We start from the raw sequence: 22,408 nt of genomic DNA, 5'->3' as shown, positions 1-22,408 counted from the left end.
AACTGTGCTCAGCGCCGAGGAGGCGCGGTTTCGTGAAGTTTTGCCCGCCCCCCGGGAAGTCCTCCTGTCGGAGCCGGTGCAGTTGCTAGTGAGCGCCGCGATGAAGGCGGGCGGTGAGTGTGGGCCGTGCGTTTGTCCTTCCTCCTCTCTCCGTGGGCCCTCGGTTCCTCCTCCGGGGAGGCTCTGCGGGCGGCCCTGGGGGCAGCGGCGGGGGCTCGGATGGCGGCGGGGCCGGGGGGGGCCGGTGCGGCGGTCCGTTCGGAGCCAACGGACCCCGAGCCGCGGCCGGCGGCGATGGGACAGCGCTGTTTTCGTTTGCGCCGAAATGATCTTTAAACGGGGAGTGAAGCCGTGCTGGGCTCGAGCGCGGGTTAAATCAAAGAGTTAAAGCCCGAATTAAAGCGAAAATAAAAAAAATTAAATCGCTTTAATAAGTTCCCCAGATGTAAGCTCGTGGTTCCGTTGAGTATCCTCCGTTGGAAGGGACCGGTACAGTTCAGCGGCTCCAGCTCCACGCGGCACCACCTGGTGCAGCTGCGAGCTCTGCCCCGTCCCGTGCTTACCGGTTGCTTCAGCTCCGAGCTGTAAGTGCTGCTCTGCGAGGGAGCGTGCTGCAGCGTCATGCCATCCTCTCCGCTTGGTTTTTTGAGTACCAAGAAGCCTTTGGGAGGCAGAAGGCCTTCAAGAGGTCTTTAATCTCTGAGATGCGGGCTTTCACTTTGCAATTTATTATTATTATTATTATCATTATCCTATTTTTATAATTTATCATATTATCATTATTATGTCATTATAATTATTATCATTTTATATTATTTATATATTTATTATATTATTATAATTATTTTATTGTCATTATTATAGTTATATTATTATTTATTATTATTATCATTATTTGAGCTCTTGTGTCTGCAAACCGTTCAGCACCTCTGTCCCAGAAACGGCCTCTGTTACCTGCAGGTGACTCTCAAGAATGCTGCTCGGAGGCGTTCATTGCCTCTTTTGTAGGAGGCTGACACTGCAGTGAGCAGGGTGGGCAGCTCAGCTGGGCTCTGAGGGGTGCAGTGTGAACAGGCCCTGATTTTAGGGAGTCCTCCTGTCCAAGCAGGGTAATTTTTCACCACTGCTCGTGGGCTAGAGGTGGAAGATGTGCTTGGTTCCCTGCTAGCAGCTTCCACTCATTTGAAGTTTCTGATGTTTGTTGAAGTGCAGTGGAGTTTGGAGCTCCTGAACACAGGCAGAGCCGTGCTGCTCACTTGCTGTCCCAACTGATGGAAGATGCTTTGGGCTTTCTGTCTTCTGCCAGCACTACTCATGTATTCTTCTTGACTTTGCCTCATCTCTTAGATCATTTGCCTCTCTTGGCTAATGCATTGAGGGTGAACTCTTAACTAGGAATGAAGATGTAGGGAGTGCCTTGGTCTATGAGTGCTGCAAGATGATGAAACTTGCTCTGAGGTTTCTGCCAGGAGCACCTACAGCAGAGAGGTGGGCTTTGGACTCAGGTGGCTTAGTGGGTCTTACCTTCCTAATCTCTCCAGTCACGTTTCAAGGACTGCTACCAATGGATAAGGAGAACTTGGAACATGGGGGAGGTATGTGAAGTTGCAGCAGTGACAGTTTAACTGAACGCAGTCAAATGATGGGGTCAGGGCATTGATGTGCTCTGTGATGGGTGCACCAGCCTTTCTGGGCAGCTTGGTTGAACTGATCTGAACAAGTCACATCATCGTGGTTTGGTCTTGCAGCATTCTGTGCCATGTGCTGAGTTTCTACGGTTAATTTGCTTGAAGAAGTGTCCTACATTAAACATACTTTCTGTAAGTGATTTTCTTCTCACTGTCCCATCACTAACCAAGGTGCTGTGGTTTTGTTTTCCAGTGATTCACTGCCGATGTTCTAAATGTTTCTCTTTCCCTTCGAAACGAAAGATAAGACAACGACCTCAAGTCCTGACATTGCTAAATCTGCCAGAGGATGTTCTGCTTCTTATTCTGAAAGGCCTTCCTGCTGAGGACGTCCTCTCGCTCAGAGTGGTGAGTGCCAGCCCCTCCTGCACTGTGCTACCTCATTTCTGTCCCTGGGAGCCAGAACTGCACCCAGGAATCCCTGTGTCTGAGAGGATGTGAGGAGAGCAAAAAATATATATACATGCAGTAGATGAGATAGTTGCTATCCTAACAATTTGATTTCTCGCTACTCTAACCTCAAAAGATTTGCAGCAGTATTTGTGCGTTTTGTGTAAAGTTTCTATGGAAATTCTTTCCAGTTCGTTGTGACTGGAAAAGTAAATTTGGTTTGGCATCTCTTGCTGTAGTGATGGTTAGGCAGGAATAGAGTTGTACTTGTGATTAATTAGTTACCTATCTAAAACTAGATCATGAGCTATTTTTCTGTTGGTTCCTTTATTTTAATAATTATTTGATGTTCTCCCTCCTACCTTACAGGTGCACTCCTATCTTAAATACCTCGTGGATAATCACAATAGTGTTTGGGCATGTGCAAGTTTTGAAGATGTATGGCCTTCTCAAAAAAATCTGAACATGTTTGAAAGGTAAGCTTTAACCGTCAGTATTCCTTTGAAGTTGTAGAGGAGGGCGTTTCATGCTGCTCATACAGCTCTCATCAGTCTTCACTGCAAGTGGAGAATCTGACCATCCTTACTTATGAAAGTCTTTGCGTAGAGCAGCAACTTTGTGTCCAAGATGTGAATAAGAACATTTTTTCTGTTAATTGGAGCAGGGCCTGTCACACACATGGAAGTTATTACTCTAAAGATGTGACTGTTCCATGTTTGAACGTAACACATTAACAGAAAACTGTCACTGGTGCTTTCACATGAACCAGTGAGATCAAAGACCTCAGTTGTAAGTCTGGATTGTTTTGCTCAAACCAATGTCCAGAAAAATGGGTGAACTTCAATATTAAAGGATGCCCCATTTGAATGGGTTGTTTTGAATCTTAAAATGGAAGGAGGGTGTCTTTGTCCGTCTGATTTGAAGGAGGTGAGTCAATTTAAATGTCATGCTAGTTGTTCTGCTTCCAACTGTCGTGCCTGCTCTGATTCACGTTTATCTTCTTTATGAAGAAAGTTATCTGAAAATAGATCAGTGAGGAAGGAGCACAGGGGCTTGAGGCATGTCCTTGAGGGTGCAAGTGCAAGCACCTGCTCTCTTGTGTTGAGGATATTGCTTGGGACTGGGAAACTTGGATTCCCTTGAATTGTCAGATTGGGGATGTTTGAAACTATTGTAGCAAGAAAAGCCACATGATAACTCACTTGTAACTTTTGTAGTGAAAGCAGGTATGCTTATGGTTGATGAACAAATCCACAGCCAGGCCTTCCCTGATGTAAGTTGTCTGGTGATGTGGAAGCAACCATTGACTTCAACCTGATGAATCTTCTCTGTTCCCATTCAGGGCTGCTGACAGGGGCAACTTTGAAGCTGCTGTGAAGCTGGGGATAGCGTACCTGTACAATGAAGGCTGTAAGTGTGCAAACTTTACTTGGGTCCCTGGGGAAGATGGCACAGTTAAGGGATAGATAGATGAGCTGATGTCTTGTATATAGATGCAGATTTCATTGTTTTTTACTGGTTACCTATGAAGCTATTTCTTTTGATTAATGATGGTTTTGTACTCAAATTCTAGAGCAGTGATGTGCAGAACCACTTTGCTGGCTTCAGTGTGTGGTTAGGTTTCATTTGCTATCACGCCTCTTCAGTTTTATCTTCAGTGTAACTTAAGAGCTGGGCATCAAAGTGCTAGGTGTTCAGTGTGTGGCACACAGGGCTTCTAAAACTCCCAAATGAGCCCTTGCATAGCTTCCAAATTTGCCTTGAGAACTTATCTTTTGTAAACTCCCAATTGAAGTTGGCTACGTCACTGGTCCTTTGGATCTAACAGAGGGGACTGATGGTTGGCAGGAGGAGCCTGCTTGCTGAGGGTGACTTGCAGACCAATTTGTGCAATGCCAGCAGTTAGCAAATGAGCATTGCTTTGACCATTGGTATTCGTGGAACTTCTCCCAGGCTTAGGATCTTATGTTCCCACAGACCAATTGTAGTAAGATTTTTTTCTACATTTATCATCTCCACGATTTTTAAAGGCTTATGGAGAAGATAACATTCAATCTTTTTCTGGTTCTACACTATCTCTTGGCCTGACTGGATGCCAGGACTGCGTTGTGAATCAATTCTAACCTATTTCTGGCTTTTTTGTTTGTTTGTTTGTTCAGTGTCTGAAGAGGGTCACGCAGAAGTGAATGGAGTGAAGGCGTCTTATTTTTTCAGCCTGACAGAGCGTCTGAATGTGTCTGCAGCCCCATTCATCTGGCTTTTCATTCGTCCTCCCTGGACCTTGAATGGAAGCTGCTGTAAAGCTGTGGTCTATGAGAGTCTTAAAGCAGAGTGTCAGGAGAACACAGTAAGATTGCTTTCTGCCTTTGACTCTAAGATAGGTTGGGAACGACACCTAGCCCCTTTGGAAAAATGATTTTTGTTTCCCTAAGGAGCTCCTATTCTCCTGCTGCTTAAATAACTGTGGATCAATCATTTTAATGAATTCACTGCCAAACTGCAGTATCTCTTGATTGCCAGAGGTGTGTGCTATCTGTTCTGAGGCATTCAGTACTGTCTCAGAGATGACAAAGAGAAAAGCAGAGGGGGAAGGATGGAAGGCCAACAAATTTTTAGTCTGGAATTCCTAGCAAAAATTGCTGTTATTTGTTCGGCTTTAGCAATGCTTTGTCTTTATGCTTTTTTGCAGGCTCATAAAGGAACTATTCTGTACTGCCTGGCTAAAGTCTTGAGTCTCATTGAGGTGAGCAGTGTTTCTGATTTGTTTGGGGATTTTGAAAATGACTTCTTTGCTGATGCTAATGTGGTTTACCTCGATTTTAAAATTATTGTAATGATAATTCAGATCTTTCTATGTTCCTCAAGTGACCTAAGGAATTTCTGCTCTCATGCATTGAACTTACTGGTTGTTTAAAGGAACAGATCAGTTTTAGAAACAGAAAGTAATTTTGTCTTGATCATGAGTTTGCTGTGTGGTCAGGCCTTATGGAAGGCCTTCCCTTCGTAATACACAAAATCAAAAGCAACCAAATGCAAATGGCCTTCAGCAGCATGCAAGTTAGAAAGCTTTCCTGTAGCCCAGGAAAACCTCTCCTTCCTCAGCCAGGATCTTTAAGTGCTGAGTGGACGTTGGAGCAGCCCTTGCAATCTGGGAAGGCTCACAACTAGTTGGTTCTGCTCTTGCAGTTTTCAGTAGGGAGCTGTTCTGTAGTTTCTGAAGTATTAAGTTCTGGCTGGACTGCATAAATACCATCGTGTCATTTGTCCTTAGAATGAAGAAAAAATAAAAGAATCCATTGAAATATTTGAAGAGTCTTCAAAGCAGGGTTGTTTAGAGAGCTCCTACCTCCTCTGGGAAAAAAACAGAAGGTTTGCTGTAAGTAACTCCCCTTTTTCTTCTCTCAAACCGTTTTCGTTGTTTTGTCTGGACTTTTGTCATATGCAAGGAACACTGATGTTATGTTTTCCTCAGGCCATACTTCATAATCAAGAGCACTAAAAACACTCAGAAATGAGCTCTGGTACCTGTCTTAGTGTTTAAAATAAGCAAGTGTACAAGCCATTGTAGCAGAGGTATAAGCCGTTCTTTGACAGTGACTCTACTAAAGGCACTGCTGGGTAGTGGTCAGGCTGCTCACTTGTGAGCAGGGAGGCTGCATGCCTTGTCAATAAGTCTGCCAAAGCTCATATGTTGGAATCCCAAGTGAGCTACCTTGTTTCCAGTAAGACTTTGGGCAAGAACTGAAGAAAGTCTATTAAGAACAATGTTGTTGTGATGAGAAACAGACTGGTTGCTGAAATAGGCTGTGTTTTTTTCTCTGGATGTTTAGTACTAAGTCCTGCTTCTTAAGTATAGGCATGGGATTTGAACTCTGTTTACATTCCTCTCTGTAGATGTTAGACCCTGGAAGATACCTCCAAAGTCTCAGGAAGCTACGTGACTATGCAAAAAAGGGATGCTGGGAAGCACAGGTATGCTTTTTCTAGTTGTTTCCCCTGGGAATGTGATCATTATTTACTTTTTTCTATGCTGTCACTGCAGACTTGGGCTTCTTTCAGAAACAGGGTCAAAATTGCTGAGTAATGTCATTGTGTGTACATGTGTTCTCCATAAATTGCTGTATTCTGAAAAATGCTGTACCTCCTTGTATGATCCAAGGGTTGAAGTAGTGATAGATGTAAGAGCTTGTCCCTGAATAACATGTGGTGTTCAGCACGTAAGCTAGACTAAGAACCAATTCTGCTAATAGTTCTTTCAATTATTTTCTCAGCTTTAGTTTACATTTGGTAAAAAGTCCTTTTTTGTGCATGTGTTTTTTCTCTACTTCAGATAACCTTAGCCAAAGCTTGTGGAAGTGGAAACCAACTCGGAATGGAAGCAAGATCTTCCAATAAAGTGGTGGCTGAGATGTTTCAAGCCTCCCGTCCTATCAGCAAGCAAAGTATCTTCGCTGTGCAGAAAAGCATAAATGAAACAATGAGGTAAAAACTCAGATCCAGGAGTGAGGTCATGCAGCAGAAATGGTTGCCTCTTTCCCTTTGCTTCATTAAAGGGGAAATGTATCCAGAATGAGGCCTGTTGAAAGATGGGCTCTCTAGCTTTACACCTATGCAGTGCATTATGTACAATCAGAGAAAGGCATGACATTGTGCAAAGAGGAAGTGTCAGAAACCTTATGTCATGCCCAAGTAAGGAAGAGAACTGAGGTGTGCACTGTTTGATTTTTGGAGTTGTAGTTGCTCTCCAGGTTTCTTAGGTGGCCTTTGGAGTCCTAATTGATACACCTTACCCAATGTAAGTTTGCTTCTGATTTCACTCCACAAACAACTTGAGATGACCACTGATCCTTCAGAGCATAACAGACCTCTAGATACAAATCCTTATCTTGGTGCTATGTGTTATCTTTCTGAAAACCTCACCTCCTTTTGAGTTTCCTAGCTTGGAAGTTTTGAGTGGAGAAGGGATTTGGATGACCAGGCCCAGGGAGGGTGTTCAGCACTAGTTTGAATGGCTTTTTAACATCATGTTTCTCTTTGCTATCTAGGTACATCCTGGTTGACTGGCTGGTGGAAGTGGCTACCATGAAAGACTTTTCTTGCCTGTGCATTTGCCTGACAGTGGGATGCGTGGATCGTTACTTGAAGCTGAAACATGTGCCTCGCTATCAACTCCAGCTCCTGGGAATAGCCTGCATGGTCATTTGCACACGGTAGGGATTCTGACTGGTGATGGGAGATGGTTACTTGGATTGTTCGAGCTCATTTGTGCAGCTCAGGCTTTTTTTTCCCCCCTTGCTAATAACAGTATTGGAAAGAATTTTTAGCTTCCATCTACACTGGCTGCTACTAGAACTGTGTTCACATACAAACACTTCCAGGCTCTGCACATGAGGTGTATAGTATTCCCCAAAGATGGTTTTTGGCTTTTTTTGTTTTAAATTAAAAAATAACTCTATGGTAACAGGTAAGTCTAAGTGCATTCTGTTGAGAACTGAAGCCTTGCATACCATGCTAGCATGAGTAACCCTGGATAAGGAACACCTGCAGCAATGTTGTTACCTAGTTTTGTCTGTTGTGCTCAGCTAGTAGCCTGGTGTGTTGGAGAACTGTTCTTCTCTGATAGTTACCTCAGTGTGTTACCTCAGTGTCTTACATCTTAGCCAGGAGAGGTTCCATCAATGAAGAATTAAGAATGTTTTAGTCAATGGTTCCAGCTTTAAGGGGAAATGAATGAGGAGCTGCTGTTCCTTCTTTCCTAGCTTATACCTGACTTAGTACTTACAAAGTTTACCTCCTTGGTTATCTTGGATGCATTTATTGGCCACAGAAATTAGTGTGTGGGTATGCAAATTAACCTTCTTGTGGGGCTAACTGTTAATAATATTTGATGTTGCAGTTTTATCAACAAAGATATCTTGACCATACGGGAGGCTGTATGGCTAACAGACAACACGTACAGATATGAAGAACTGGTCAGAATAATGGGTGAGATCATCTCTGTCCTCAAAGGAAAGATAAGGGTGAGTTTGGAAAGTGGATGGACCATTTTATCCCTGGGGTTGCTATTGAAGTGGATTTCTTGTTTTCAAATAACACTTCACTTAGACAAAGATGGTGTCATAAGTGTTCCCTGTGGAGACTGCGTAGAACATGCAGATACAAAACCATCTACCTTTCTGTAGAGATTAAAACTTGAGTTTCTTAAGATACGTTCAGAGATCATTCATTCTTTCACTGGGGAGTATTCCTGTGTTAGCATAGAATTTATAATACTTGATAATGGAAGCAATGTCTTTTGGATACAACTGTGGTCTAAATACTTGGTGCTTGAGTCATGTTGCTAACCTCTGTTCTCCTTTGTGTATTAGATACCTACTATTGTGGACTACAAAGAAGTGCTGTCAAGCATTGTCTCAAGAACACTGGAGAGAAGAACTCTTCACCTTTTCAGCTTCATTTGTGAACTGACACTCTTACACGCGAGCCTTTTTGTGTACTCTCCAGCTCGGCTGGCTGCTGCAGCACTGCTGCTGGCCAAGATACTACATGGTCACGGTAAGGAATAGCCCGTTCAGTGGAGCTGCAGCAAAGTGCATCAGTCTGCATTGCTCTTTTAGGGAACCCCTTAGGGCAAGGTGTTCCAGTCACCCTGGGGAGTGTGGAGAGAGGGGGACAGGTGTAAGAGTTGAGAGTGAAGCTGAGTTGAGTTCAGTCTATAGTAATGGAAGCAATGCAAGATCTGCATTTAAACAAGACTGAAGGTTTCTGCCCTTATCTACATGGTAGAATTCTATTTAGGTGTAACTTCAGTTTCTCAGGTAAGCCCATCCTTGAAGCTAATTCCGAATTTACAGTGTGTACAGGCAGAAGCTCCTAAAGGTTATTGTTACGTAAAAATGATCTTTATCCCATAGTCTGATTACAGAACTTGCAAGCTCTGTGAAATGGTAATACCTGTTCTCTTTTCCAGCACATCCCTGGACCAGCAAGCTGTCTGAGTGCACTGGGTTCTCTCTTAAAGACCTGGTGCCATGTGTGCTAAACCTTCACAAAAAATGGTAAACCTTTGGGAACTCTTCTGGGAGGGAACATGAGTGTTTGTATTCTGGCTCTGATAGCCCTGCTGCAAGTCTTTCCAAAGGAAGGAGGTGACTTTGGCAAACTGCTTTGCTCCCCCTACTACAGGGCCCTGAAATCTAGGGGCCAGTTCAGTGATGGCTGTCCTGCTGGCCTTGACTGGTAGTGGCCCTGAGTTGTTGAAGTCCTGCTGCTCTTCCAGGCTAGCAGGTTTCAGCTTGCCAGCATCACTAATTTCAGGTGACTGAGCTTTTTGATGAATTTTAAGAGTTCAGTAGCAAAAGTAATGCCTTTTTGAAAGGCTGCAAGTCAAATAGCTCAAGAAACAAAAAGAATTAGATGCTTGTATGCTTAGCAACTCTGCTGAAACGCCAGCTCGCTCAGCACAGGGCTGAGGTGGACAGAGGGAAAGTACTTATGTTGCCAGAATTTGCTAACAATGTTTCATGTAATCCATTCATCTATCCAAGATTAACGACCCAGTCTTTCTTTTCAGTTTCTTTACTGAGGTCCCTAAGGATTATAGGGAGGTGTCATTAACTGCAGTGAAACAACGATTTGAACATAAGCGTTATGAAGAAGTAGGCAAAGAAAAGGTAAGTTAGCTCTTTTAATTCATATGTTAAATCTGTCACCTAGAGCAAACGCTACCATGTGGCAGGGTGTACGAAGCTTCCAGTAATGTGAAATGAGTTTCATCTTCAGGTCTTTAAAGTAGAGAATAGCTATGTAAGGTTGAAGCTTCTACATTTCATCTGCTGGGGCTCTAACTGCTGTGGCTGAACAGCATTTCTAGGAGGGACTCAACAGGATAGCTTTCTCCTGGGGAAAAAAATAAGGATAAATAAGGATAAAATAGCTGCTTAGTGGCAGAGGGAATTACACAATCTAATTCTTTCTGCTTCTTTCATCTTCAGGTGATGAGCTACAGCCAGCTGTGTTCACTGTTGTGTGTGAGACAGGCAGACCTGGTGCCCAGACCCTTGCACATGAATGCCACAGGAATTAATGGTTTCCTTAGCTCTCCTTCTGGAAAGAAAACTAAAAGGCTAGTATAACTCTTGGCTGTGAAGGTCTCCAAAGACTAGCACAAGCCTTTCCTCCTCTCTGGCATCCTGAGCTTCTATTATTAGCTAGTAATTTTTTCTGTCATTCTGTCATAGCTGACATGCCTATTTAGAAGAGCTGGAGAAGAAAAATTGGCTTTTAATGCGTGACATCTGGATTTTTATTTTTTTTTTTTCCTACAGGAGGAGGGAAGATAGCACTCAGGATGACAGAAGCAGCACTGTGACTACACATACAGCTAAGCTATCCACCCAGGAAGAAAGCCTTCTGGACAGCTTTCTGGACTGGAGCTTAGATTCCAGCTCTGGTTATGAAGGCGATCGGGAAAGCGAAGGCGAGAAAGATGGAGATGGTAAGTCTTATGAAAAGTCAGATGAGAGAACTCAGTCAGCCTTTCTATCTTTACATAAAACTCCATCTTGGGCACCAGAAAACCTGGACTTTCAGGAGTAGACCAGCTGGGGAAACTGTCCTCCTCCCCCCAGCGACTATAGTTGTTAAACTTGTTTAGGGGTAAATGTTTCTTCTCTGTTCTGCTTCAGAACATAATGAAGAATTCTATAGCCACTCAGTATTTCAGAGGCATTGTTTTCAGGTGCTGCTACAACAGTAGACCAAACTTGAATGGGGCTGCTCTGTAGCCAGCATTAGAACACAGTTAGCTGTTTGTTTTACTGAAGCAGGGTCTGGCCTCTCATTTTCTGAGCAGCTGCTAGACAGTACCTATCCAAACAGGTTGAGAGGGAAATATTACAATATTTTAACGAGAGTAAGCTCTACCCTTACTCTCCAGGGGGTTTCCACTTGCACTTTTTTTCCTGCTTGACTGTTAGCTTGGTGTTGCCCAAATGATAACTAGCTTTTCCTTTTTCCATCCCTCAGTCACAAATCCCACTGGGATCTTGGATGTGACAGTGATTTACATGGACCCATCACAGCACTGCTGTCAGGACTCTAGTGATGATGACAGCTGTTCTGAAGAGTGCTCTGGGCATGCAGCACCACCAAGGAAGTCCAAGATGCCTGGTGAAGCCCACAGAGATTCAGCATGTGTTGCCTCAAAAAATCCTAAACAGGAAGGGAGCTCGGGCTACTCTTCTGTCAATTGTACTGTTTCTACATCTTCTGCAGAAGGCAGCTGTGGAGTACCAGCCAGACCTACCTCAGCAGCGTGCCTTGGCTGCCCCATGAACAAGAGGCCGTGCCTTCCTCACTGCTCAGATTCTCGTTTACAGTCAGCCTGGGCTACAGCTAGTGATAGCAGGTCTAACAGGAGGCAAGTCAAGCGAAAAAAACTAGCAGAACACAGGAAAGACAGGATAAACTTGGGCTTCTTAAGCCTTTGATTTCATCCTTGTTTAGATTTCCAGGAAACAGCATTTCTGTCATAGTACAGGAATGATAGTGAATAATTGTCAATACCTCCAAAAAAGCCTTTCTCCTTAACTTTGCCTATGCCTATCACGTTCTGCAAGCCTGTCTTTCTAATTCTATGTCTCACTTCTGGCCTGTTTCCTTTGTTCATAACTGCTTTTTAAAACTTTTCCCTGTTTTCTGTTCTTCTGCAAGTTAAGGATCCCTCCCTGTGTATGAAATCTTATAGCTTGAGTCATACTTCACCAATTCCTAGGAAATGACCCTGTCCTGTCCATGCACTGCCAGGCCTGGCACTATTTAAGAAAGGAATTTATTTAGGTCTCAAGGTTACTGGATGTGACACTATTCTTGAATTCTTCCATTTGAAGACGTTTTTTTGCGGTTATGCTGCATTTTAACTCTGGCCAGGTACTGTTTCTAGTCAGCTGGTGCTTCCCTCTATGTATATACCCTTTGCTTCACTGATCTGAAGTTTTTTTGGATACAGTCAAGAGGCAAGTGAAGGCTCATAGCTGGTCTGAGCTTTTTTTAACCTACCTCTCGTGGTTTTATAAACTCGATTTGCCTCAGGCCTTAGTTGCCATGTGTTCCCTCCAGTGAGAAGTCACCTTCCTGTGCCTTAATGCTTCACTGTCCAATGCTACAGTAACGTGATCTCTGAGAACTGTTAGTCCTGGCTGGATCATTGTCGTTTAAGCATACCTCCAGCCAGTGGCACTGCTTCATTTCCTGTCTTGCAGTCTTCCTTGCTCATTCCATGAACGTGGACCCACTTGAACACCTCACTTGAACACTAGAAGCAATGCAGAAAGGGCAAACTGTTACAGAAAGCCCTAATTTAAGCCTTCCAACTGCATCCTAGTCCGCAAGGGCAGCGTGTGCTTTTCTTATTTGCAATCTTCTGTACTGTGTCAGCAGGGCTTTGAAGGAGCATCCTACACTGACCTCAGCCTAGCCAACCTGGGTTAAAGCTCCTTCAGCCTGTTAATGTTAGGAATACAGCTTTCTTTTTACATGTTGGTTTTTGAATGTTTGTTACTTCTTTTTAAGAGTTAGTTCTTTTTAAGGATTAATTCTTTTAAAAAGATTACTTCTTAAGACTTCCAGGAGTTGTCACTGAATTTAACACTGGACCTGGCCTCCATCACTTGTCTTTTGCCTAGAAGTTACTGTGGCAGGTGGCAACAGTTGAGATAGATAGGATGTAGTGACTTGTTGTTGTTGTTATTGTTATTATTATTGTTGTTGTTATTGTATATATATATATATATGTATGTGTATATATATATATGTGTTATATATAAAAAACTTGTTTTTACATCTTTAAATGGCTCCTTGTATTGCTTTCGTGGTGGTATCCATTCACCTCTCGTGCTAAGCAGGGGCTTGAACAATTGAGACAGCATTTAGGATGAAGACACAGTTCAGCTCTAAGCCAAGTTCTTAATCATGGGTAAGTTCTAAGACAGACTGCGTCTAAGCTGTTCACATCCATATCAAATCCCAAGCTGCATACCCAGGAGGAAAGAAAGCCAAAGCAAGGCCTTGAATATTCCCCCAGTAAGCACACAGTGGGAGCTTTGCACAAAGTTTATTATAAAACAACAGTAGGTAAAATATCTGACATCTTTCAGAAAAGCCTCACGATGCAAACAGCTCTGAACTGCTTTGTCCTGGGTGAGTTTTCTTGACCTAAAAGAAGAGGGGACAAAAGAAGAACATTAATCAGAGTTTTTAGCTTCTTCCCTGCAACACCAGGGAAAGCATAACAAAATGGAAGGGTAGCAAGGTCCTAAGATACAGAGAGTGAGCATCTGCTCCTTGGAGTACAGGGGATGAGTGCTTTGTGCTGCAGCAATCTAAACTGTGGGTGCTTACTTAGGGCACTATCATGATATCCACAGAATCATAAGCTGAGGTTTTCATTGTCTGCAGTGGCTTTTTGAAGAGCTGCCGCAGGGCCTCATAGTTAGGCTTCTCCTCGTATTCCAGTGCCATTACCTGCTGCAGGTAGCTCTGAAGGGCACCTGCAAAACACAAGATGTCACTGCACAGACCAATGCCAACCCATCATCCCTGCAAAACTACCAAGTAGCCTTTCCAGAGTGCATTCCCTGCCGAGAGATCACTCCTCAGCCTTGGCCAGGTGCAGAGAGAGGAAAACTAAACCTGGACGACAGCGGAAGTGCAGGCAGCAGGTGAGGGAAGGGATTCTTCCCCCTCTACAGCTACAGAAAGACCTCACTGCTGCCCTTCAGAGCCTGAAGGGGACTCTGGGAAAGATGGGGAGGGGCCTTCTACAAGAGCACGAAGCAACAGGACATGGGGTAATGGCTTTACACTAAAAGCAAGATTGATTTTAGATATAAGGAAGCAGTTTTTCACTATGGAGAGAAGCTGTGGATGCTCCAGGCAAGGCTGGATGGGGCCCTGGGCAGCCTGAGCTGGGGGGAGGGATCCCTGCCTAAACTAGATGGCCCCTGAGGTCCTTTCCAGCCCAAACCCCCAAACCATTCTATGAAAACAAAAGGACCAATATGAAGCCTAAAAACAGGATGGGGAAATGACCTCGAGCTCCAAATTCTGCATTTTTAAAGCCACCAGAACACTTGTCTCTTCAACAAGGCTTATCAACATAGATATAACAAGTAGCAGCATTCTTTGTTTTGGTGCAAAGGGCTTCCTCAAAAGGAGGAGCATGTCAGCTGGTCTGCACACTGCTCTGTCACCATCACCACCAAAGCTACCCCAGATAGCACCCCAGCAGGAGGAAGGCTCTGGAGTCAGGTATGGTCAATCCTCCCTCCCCAAGAAGCCCACAGGGAAGCAAGCCTGCACCTGGAATTGACCTCTGCCTGATGAAGCACTGTTGGAGAAGGTGAGTCACATCGTTTCTGTACCTGGAAGAACCAGTGCAGAGAGCTGTCAGAAGAGAGCAGTGCAGCAGGCACTCCAGCATCCTGTCCTTGACAAGAGCAAAATATAAAAAAGGCCCAATTCTGATGGCTAAGCTCTAAATGCTGCTGAGATCTGGGGTCACCAATAACCCTTTCACCTGGGAGACCATTTTGGGCACCTGCTTCCAGTCGCAGACTTTTCAATAGGATTCACCCACATCACAATAGCAGACTGCGACCAAATGATTTCTCTTTAGTCACAGAATCGCCCTCAGTGCTTCCTGCTGAGCATTTCCCAAAAGAGCAAATGAATACTCCTACATTTCTTTCTTCTCCATCACAGTTTCTACTTTGTCCAGCTCACTAGACCAAGGCAAGAATCCGCTGAGCCATTTCAGAAGACAGTAGCCCAGAGATTCCAAGTCACTCCGTCGAGATGGTGCTGAAAGGAAAGAGATCCACATGTGGAAAACAGTTTGGGAGCCATCTCAGGGAAGGCCCAAGCTAGCACCTCCCCAAAGGAGAGCAGGGATTTCAGCACTCATGGCACAACCTTGGAAGTCTCTATTTGAGAGACCACAGCCAAGTGGGTGATTTGAACGTCCTTCCAGCTCTCCCTGCTTCAAGGTCAGAGCAGAGCCTGTTTCAAGCCTGCTTTGGGCAGGGATCCAGTCTAGCCTGAAAAAGATCCCACCTAACCCAGCATGAAGCAACCCAGTTTCCTATTCCTTGTGTGCTTGCAGGAGCCAAGACTCCAGATGGAGCAGGAACATCCCTGCACCTCTTGCTGCAGTTGCTGTGTAACCTGGCAATTCCCAACACTGGAGAGAGGTTAGAGGAAACGGGCTGAACAGAAACTGTGTCCCAGGTGCACATAAATGCCTGGAAAGCAGCACAAATGCCAGCAGGGAGCCCTTTCCCCAGAGAGCCCTGCTACAGAAACAACTCTAGGTGGGCTTATTTACAGGTTTGTGTTAGAAACAGACCCACCTGCTCCCTTGTGAGTGTCCAGGCTGATGAACTCTATCGTGCCTTCATGTGGAGTCCTGCTGCCTTCACGCCTAGCCACGTGCTTCCCTTCTGGGCAGTAGCGGAAGGCAAAGTAGTAGCCTGCTAGGGTCACCTGGAAGACAGCAGGAAACACACATCTGAGCATTACTGCTTTGGGCCAGGACCACAGGATGTACATCTGCTCTGCAAGCTCCACAGACGTCTCCAAGTCAGAGCCTGAAACTTCCCACCAAGAAATCCCTTTGTGGCACACCAGGTTCCTTCAGACGTTAAATCTGTGCATCCCCAGTCCTGCACTGCTGCACCTGAGCACTGCATGGACCATGCTGCTCCACAGCTCAAAAGCAGGAACCTGGGAGCAGCTCTGTATGAGCCCACCCCTGCTGCCACTTCCTTGCAGCACTGCTCCCACTCCATACCTGCGTGAGGTCTGCTGGGTTCACATAGATGTTGTCAGCTGTCATGTCCCCATGCACGTACTCATTTTCGTGGAGGTATTCCAGGCAGTCCAGCTTCAAGTAAACAGAAGAGATTATCAGGCCCTCATTCAGCACCCAGGCTTTCACTGAGCCAGACCCTGCTCCTTCATTTCTTGTAGCTGTGTGGAGGGGTACATAAGCACCGTGTCCCTCAGCCTCTGTTTTCAATTGCCAGGCTTCTTTCATTCTCCTCACCTTGGATTCCTTCTACTTTAGCTCAAGAGATGCTACTCAAATTTACAACAGGCTCGAGAGATGCTACTTTAAGACCCCACCAAACCCCCTGGGTTAGCTTTAAAACACCTTTAACAGACGAGGGAGGAAGTTACAGGCCTTTTCTGAACAAGTCTCTTGGAAAGTGCTAGTTCTTTACGTACCAGCCGGACTGCAATCTGAAAAGCTGCCTTCTCATTCAGGTGTACGCCGTCATTCAGGATGGACTGAAGAGATCGCCCTAAATCAGAGAACACCAAAAACCTACAAGAGACAAGGATGTAGCAGTGCCTGCCTGGTTCAGAAACCCTGCAACCGATACTCGAGAGATCTACCTGGATTAGGCACACCCCTCTATTCCACACTGACCTGGACAAAGCTTCCCACACTTCACGTAACAAAAATCAACTTGTAAAGGATTTTGTTGCAGACACAAAGTCTCAAGTCTCTCCTTATTTTGTGTTAAATTAAAAGGCAAGAATAAGGTGTCCCTGGGCCAGAGCAGCAGAAGCTACAAGATACAACAGCTATGCCAGCAACCCAGGGACTGAAGGAAACAGGATGGTGAGAGGCAAAGCATTTGTTAACAAACAAGGAGCAGCACATTAAATTAGGGAACAGCAGGAATAGCATAAAAAAAGACAGCAGACAGCAAGAAGGGAAGGAGAAAAGCCCAGGAAGATGGCAGGTGTGGACAAATAGCTCAGCTGTGCCCTCTGCAGAGTCGCCTCACCTGTATTTATCTGCATGCAGTCCAAAGCCAACGCAACTGGGGACTCCCAGCAGCGGCAAAGAGTGCAGCTTCTTCCACTTCTCCACTAGAAGGGAAAAGAGTATGGCAGAGGCCAAGCTATTTCCATACTGATCTGCCCCAGAAATGCCAGCCTAACACGCTGGGGTGCTGGCACGTCAGTGCACACAGTGCTCGCAGAGCAAGGATGCTGGGAATAGCAGAGCAGAGTAAGGCACGTGCTTGCTGTGAGGCTACGTAAAACAGGAAGGGGAGAAGAAAGAGCCAGGAACAGCGATGGAGAAGCAAATTCCACAATCAGGTCTGGGAAGGACTCGATTACAGCCCTCCCAGAAGTGCAAGAATTCCCCTATCACCTCTGCCCAAACACCTGCACCCATTCTCTGGTCAGATCTGCCCACGTTTTTGTGTCAACAAAATAAATACTTAGCAGCTGTCAGAAATACCCACAGAGGGGACACAGAAGAGACAGGAAACAGCAGCTGGTGAGGCTGCAGGGCAAAACAGCTCACCATGAGTAGAACAAGAGAGCTGCCAAACGCCAATGCTGAGCGAGTACCTTAAGGTACACTACTGGGACAGCAGGCTCCGTGCTGATGTGCTCAGCACTGGCACAGAGGAAGCAGCAAACTGGTTTACTCTAACGTGGCTTCCTGAGAGACTCAGATAACAAAGGAGAGTGATGGCAGTTTCCCTGATGAGCTGTCTTCTGCCCAGAGAGCACCAACCTCTGTCTTTCTTTGCAGCTCGCTGGAAAAAGTTCTGTTCATTGTAGATCTTACTGTCTTTGACATCCTGGAAGAAGCAGAAAGAAGAGGCATTACTTCAGCTACACACTTCCTGCTAGAAAGGGAAATTTGGGCAAGACTGCTACACGACCTTCACTATACCTTTGAAAGAACTTCTTCTGTCCCACCCTCCCCAGAAGAAAAAAAATATACATTGGAAAAAAAAAACCAAACAAGAGAACAGAGTTTGGGTCTTTTATGTCACTATTTAGCACCGTGCATCAACTCCAAGCAGCAGCACAAAGCAAGGCAGCAGCTGCCTCGCGCTGGAACATCTCAAGCACCACCAAGAAGCACATGTGGGTTAAGAGCATCTAAGCAGTGCACACCACCTGGCAGCCCACAGCGAGCTCAAGTCCTGGAGCTGTTATATGAGAAGGAGCCAGAGGCAAACTCCAGAGCACAGCATGAGCGAGCTGATTTCTGCAAGCAGGAGGGGTCCAAGAAGCAGCTGTCAGAAAACAGGGCAAGCAAGGAAGTCTGTATCCATCACATTCCAGTGTCTGGGTAACGCTGAGCTCTTAAACCCCATCCTCTATACATGTACACGAGTGCTCAGCACACAGCAAACTAACACAGGAGGGATGCTATGCATGGGAAGAGGCAGCTGCTCCACACCCTGCTGGGTCTGATACCACAGCTCCCACCCACAAAGGGCTGCACTTTCTGCACCATCAGCAGCCTCCAGACAGCACAGACGACCATGTCCCCCAAGATATTTTACCGTGCATCTTGCCTGGGCAGCCAATATGAACCGTCAGAGCCAGGAACTGAAACGCCCTCACGTGCCACACCACAGCCCTCTGCTGCAAAGCCAGGAGGTGCCAAAGGTGCACAGCAACGGAGCTGGGAGCGTTACGCTCACAAGTGAGCAGAGCCCCCCACCTGCTGCTCCTCCTGCTGTAGCAGTTAGCTGTCTTTTCTCATTAATAACACCGCTTTCATCCTCTGACACAGCTCCTCTCTGACAGCAGAGTGGGTAACTTTACAAGCACGTGTGAGTGGGCACCGCCACGGCCCCACGCAGCCGTCAGTCATCCACTGAAGTGCAATTGCAGAGCAGCTATTACTGAAAATACTGTGTTTCTGGAGAAGCTGTGCTGCTGGCAAGTGTGCAGGGACGTAAAGATGTACTGTGGCACCGGGTCTCTCAGTGCTGGTTCATGGCACAGCCACCGAATTGTCACCCCCAGCTTCCCCAGACTTCAGCAGCATTTGTGCACGTCACACCAAGAGAGCACATCCGACACTAACAAAGTGAGAACTCGACCTCACACCACTGGATTCAGCTTTAGAGACCGCTGAGCCCGCCAGATGGAAGAGGCAACTTCCCGGGACAGAGGTTTTCTGCTGTTTCAAATTCAATCCCCCTATCTAATTGCCTTTGCATCATTAGTGGGAGCAAACAGGTGCCCACCCCATGGCACAGCACAGCACAGCTTGGCCGGGGTGGCCTCTCAGACCACATTCTCTGTGTTCCTTGGACACTTTGGAGATACAGAGCAGACGGGTTGGGCCCGGGATGCAGCACTACACACTATTCCTTACCCAAGCACATGAAAACTCACAAGTTTGAGGGAGAATCTTTGCTTTTGTGGACAGGTCCCAGATGCTGACTGTGCTGTGGAAGGATGGAACAGATGTGGTTACAGAGCACGGAAAAGAGGTACCTGCAGTGTCAGCTGCATCGCTCAGCGCTGCCTGTGCAGCTGACTTCTACTTATCCTCTGCTTCTTTCACTGGGCCTTTGGAAAAGCATCCTCTGCGATGGTGCTTTCCAGTGCTTCTACAAAACAGCTCTTACCTTGCTCCAGGAGCACAGCCCCCTGACATGCTGCTCACGTCACACGAGCTCCTGGAGCTACAGCAGTGGGGGCTTTCGGGGTGGCATGCGAAGAACAAATCATTAGCAGAACCTCCAAGGCAACCCCCATTCATTGGTGAGAAATTTATCAGAGCTGGAAGAGATCAGAGCCCCTTCTCCCCTGCATGGGTGCCATGGTTATACGTGGCAAAATGCCCCCAGCATTTGCAGCCATTACTTTGCCGTGGGGAAGCTGTGTCTGAGCGCTACACGTGGTTATATGCTCCTGCTCAGCCAAAGGGCAGCTCAGCAACAGCACCCTCCGCTGTACACCCCTTTTTCTCACACCATGCCTGCAGATGCCCAGCCTGCGTTACGCAGCAGTGAAAGCAGGTATAACGACGCTAAAGCCAACCATCCGGCAAAGCTTAGGAGCAGACAAAACTCCTCCCGAGCTGCTTCCACGATAAACAGCAGAGGATGAGACTGAAATGCCTCCCATGGCAGACTACAATGGGTAACGGGAGGACTCAGCGCCCGAGTGGGCTCCTGCCCAACCAAAGCAGTCCGAGCCCCGAACTAATGTGTGATCAACGCTGACAGCACCCGCAGCACAGAGCCCTGGGACCTGAAGGCAGGATCAGCAGCAGCAGCGCGGCCACGGCCGCTTTCTGCCGAGGCACACAGCGGTGCGAAGCGCTCAGGAACCGAACCGAACCGCCCCCCCCCGCTCGGTCCCGCACCTTCATAGAGCAGCCCGCAGCCTCCCTGCTCCAGCAGCCGCTGCAGCCTCCAGCGCCCGGCGCCGCGGTCCCGCAGCTCCTCACCCTCCGGGAGCGGCTCCGCGGGGCCGGGCCGAGCCTTGCGGGGCGAGAGGGAGCCGCGCCGAGCCGCGGGACACGGCGGGCGGGGCGGGGTGCGGGCGGCCGGAGGAGACGGCCCGGGCCCGGAGCTCGGGGCCGGCTGCTGCGGAGGGCCGGCCGCGTCCCTCGGTGCCGGCGGTGGCGGCAGCTTGTGGCCGCAGGCCGGGCAGAACCTGAAGGTGGGCTCCACGCCGACGCCGCACTGCGGGCAGAACCGGGTCACCCTGCGGGCACAGCACACGGGGTCACGGCGCGGCACGGCCCGGCGCGGCCCGCCCGCTCCTCGCCACCACCTGTGGGGCGGCTCCTCCTCCTCCTCTTCCTCCTTCTCCGGCCGCTGCTGCTCCGAGTCGACATTACGCGCGGCCCCGACCGCCGCGCGGCCCCGAGCGCGGCTCCGCCGCCCGCAGCCCCGCATCGCCAGCACCGCTCCGCACGCAGCACCAACCGCAGCGCGCATGCGCACGGCGGGCAGGAGCAGAGGGGGCGCGGCCCACGGCCGGGCGGGCAGGGAAAAGCGAAAGGGAAGAGAGGAAAAGGGAAGCGGAAGGGGAAAGAAAGGGAAGGGGAAGAGAGTAGGCAGAGGTGAGCGGCTTCTGCCACCTCGAGAGGCCCTCCCAGGCCTTCCCCACAAACGCACCGGCTGCTGGGGATGGCTCAAGCACTGCTGCTCCGCCTGCAGCCCTCTCCTGAACCCCTGAGCCTTGTGCTCCCCTGTTAACCCCCTGCCCTGCCTGCAGGCCCAGGCGCCAGTGCTGTGCTTCAGCATCAGTCCATTAAAGCCCCACAGTTACTATATATAGTACTACACAAAGCCCACCCTAACGCAGCAGTGCCCTATTGGAAGCAGCCATTAGCACCTTGCTGCTCTCCCCAACTGCAGAAGAAACGTCCGCTTCTGAAGGCTTCTATTTTCACACCTGCCATCATATGCAAGAATTAGACTTCCACTTCTCCTTGCAGCTTTCTCTGTTTTGGGTATTCCTTCTGGCAAGGGCAGCTGAGCCTGCTGAGGGTTCCTGTGCTCATCTCGAGGCCCAGCAGCAAGTGCCACTCCACTCCTCATCTCCTCCTGCAAATTGGTGCTCAGAAGTAATAAACACAGTCCCCAAATTGCACCAGCCTGTGTTGCAGCAAAACCAGCGAGCTGGAAGAGAGCAAGACAAGGGGAAGCAAACTCAGCAGAAGTCAGCTCTGTTTGTCTCCGACCCAGTGCTCACAGTCTGCAGTCACCCAGCGCAGCAGTGCTGGCAGCTTCTGCTCCATGGGTGCCAGGTGAGCACTGAGACGTGGCTGGCTTGCTTCCTGGAAGCTAGCAAAGTTCCTGGGGAGATGCTGAGCACAGACCTCAGCCCCCAGCCAGGCAGCCCAGAGCCCGGCTCAGGACACACAGCCTGGCAATGCTGCTGTGAAATATGTTGCTGCATCGAGGCTATCTGCTTTGGGACGAGCAGGCACAGGAATGTGGCGGTAAGCAGTGATGTGGGGGATGAGGGGGTCATGAGGGGTCACCACAGGAGCAGGGCAAGCAGTGGTGTGCTCCATGGGGGCGGTCCTCATCCTTTCAGATGCTGGTGACGAGTGTGGTGGAGCCACTTGCAAATGAGCACTGTCAGCTTTCTGTCAGGGTGAAGGGGATGGAGCTGTCACCTCCATTTGTCTCCTGTCCCCTGCTCCAACCCCGCTGCCCTGGCACATCTCAGGGTGTGAGCTGAGTCACCACTGTGTCACCCTGTCTCATTGTGCCATCCCTCATTTTCTGTTCCAGGAGCAATGAGGAGCCTGTAAATACTCTCTTTGGCAAGCCTTATGTTCTGATCTAATCGCTCCACTTCCTTCAAAGCCAGGCATGGTGAGCAGCTGAATGAGGCAACAAGGCAGGTCACGGGGAAGCTGTAATTGGGGAGGATCAGACCAAGCTGGAGCAAGGGTGTGGATGCAAATGGGTGGCTCAGCACCCAGGAGTGGCTTTCAAAGGCACTGGTGCCCCAGATACTGCCCA

The 22,408-nt window shown here is 47.7% G+C and overlaps 2 protein-coding genes across 5 annotated transcripts; one reads left to right on the top strand and one right to left on the bottom strand.

Annotated features, from left to right (window-relative positions):
• Window positions 1–100: 100 nt before the first annotated feature.
• CCNF (cyclin F) lies at window positions 101–11,867 on the top strand. The gene is made up of 17 exons (XM_065732571.1): window positions 101–113; window positions 1,882–2,036; window positions 2,448–2,554; window positions 3,421–3,494; window positions 4,238–4,425; window positions 4,768–4,821; window positions 5,350–5,454; window positions 5,973–6,050; window positions 6,409–6,560; window positions 7,124–7,288; window positions 7,975–8,098; window positions 8,447–8,633; window positions 9,049–9,136; window positions 9,652–9,751; window positions 10,073–10,203; window positions 10,406–10,575; window positions 11,106–11,867. The coding sequence occupies exons 1-17, from the start codon at window positions 101–103 to the stop codon at window positions 11,567–11,569; spliced, it is 2,355 nt and encodes a 784-aa protein (XP_065588643.1). The 3' UTR covers window positions 11,570–11,867.
• A 1,308-nt stretch (window positions 11,868–13,175) lies between these two features.
• VRK3 (VRK serine/threonine kinase 3) lies at window positions 13,176–20,824 on the bottom strand. 4 transcript variants are annotated; one of them, XM_065732595.1, is made up of 12 exons: window positions 20,700–20,824; window positions 20,287–20,630; window positions 19,308–19,360; window positions 17,680–17,746; window positions 16,934–17,018; window positions 16,365–16,464; window positions 15,928–16,020; window positions 15,488–15,620; window positions 14,819–14,939; window positions 14,439–14,500; window positions 13,479–13,627; window positions 13,176–13,292 (listed from the first exon to the last, which is right to left on the bottom strand). In XM_065732595.1, the coding sequence occupies exons 1-11, from the start codon at window positions 20,822–20,824 to the stop codon at window positions 13,479–13,481; spliced, it is 1,332 nt and encodes a 443-aa protein (XP_065588667.1). In that variant the 3' UTR covers window positions 13,176–13,292. The 4 variants fall into 4 exon arrangements, 3 of the variants coding, with proteins under 3 accessions (XP_065588667.1, XP_065588668.1, XP_065588669.1); XM_065732596.1 differs by lacking the exon at window positions 13,479–13,627; XM_065732597.1 differs by lacking the exons at window positions 13,176–13,292; window positions 14,439–14,500 and having other exon boundaries at window positions 13,486–13,627.
• Window positions 20,825–22,408: the final 1,584 nt, after the last annotated feature.

This window comes from Cyrtonyx montezumae, unplaced genomic scaffold (assembly GCF_038088225.1).
Source record: "Cyrtonyx montezumae isolate F1298 unplaced genomic scaffold, pur_monq_1.0 scaffold_16, whole genome shotgun sequence".
Lineage (NCBI taxonomy): Eukaryota > Metazoa > Chordata > Aves > Galliformes > Odontophoridae > Cyrtonyx > Cyrtonyx montezumae.
The sequence above is the reverse complement of the archived record's forward strand: the minus strand, read 5'-3'. Positions and strand labels throughout refer to the sequence as shown.

Bases quoted from the DNA above. Each gene is read 5' to 3' on its own strand.
- CCNF (XM_065732571.1), top strand. The intron at 4,426-4,767 runs GTAAGATTGCTT...GCTTTTTTGCAG, and splicing joins CAGAGTGTCAGGAGAACACA to GCTCATAAAGGAACTATTCT. The intron at 9,137-9,651 runs GTAAACCTTTGG...CTTTCTTTTCAG, and splicing joins CTAAACCTTCACAAAAAATG to TTTCTTTACTGAGGTCCCTA.
- VRK3 (XM_065732595.1), bottom strand. From the start codon at position 20,824: ATGCGGGGCTGCGGGCGGCGGAGCCGCGCTCGGGGCCGCGCGGCGGTC. The intron at 17,747-19,307 runs GTGAGTTTTCAT...TGCTTCTTCCAG, and splicing joins AAAGATTCTCCCTCAAACTT to GATGTCAAAGACAGTAAGAT. The intron at 16,465-16,933 runs GTGAGGCGACTC...TGTCTCTTGTAG, and splicing joins CTGCATGCAGATAAATACAG to GTTTTTGGTGTTCTCTGATT.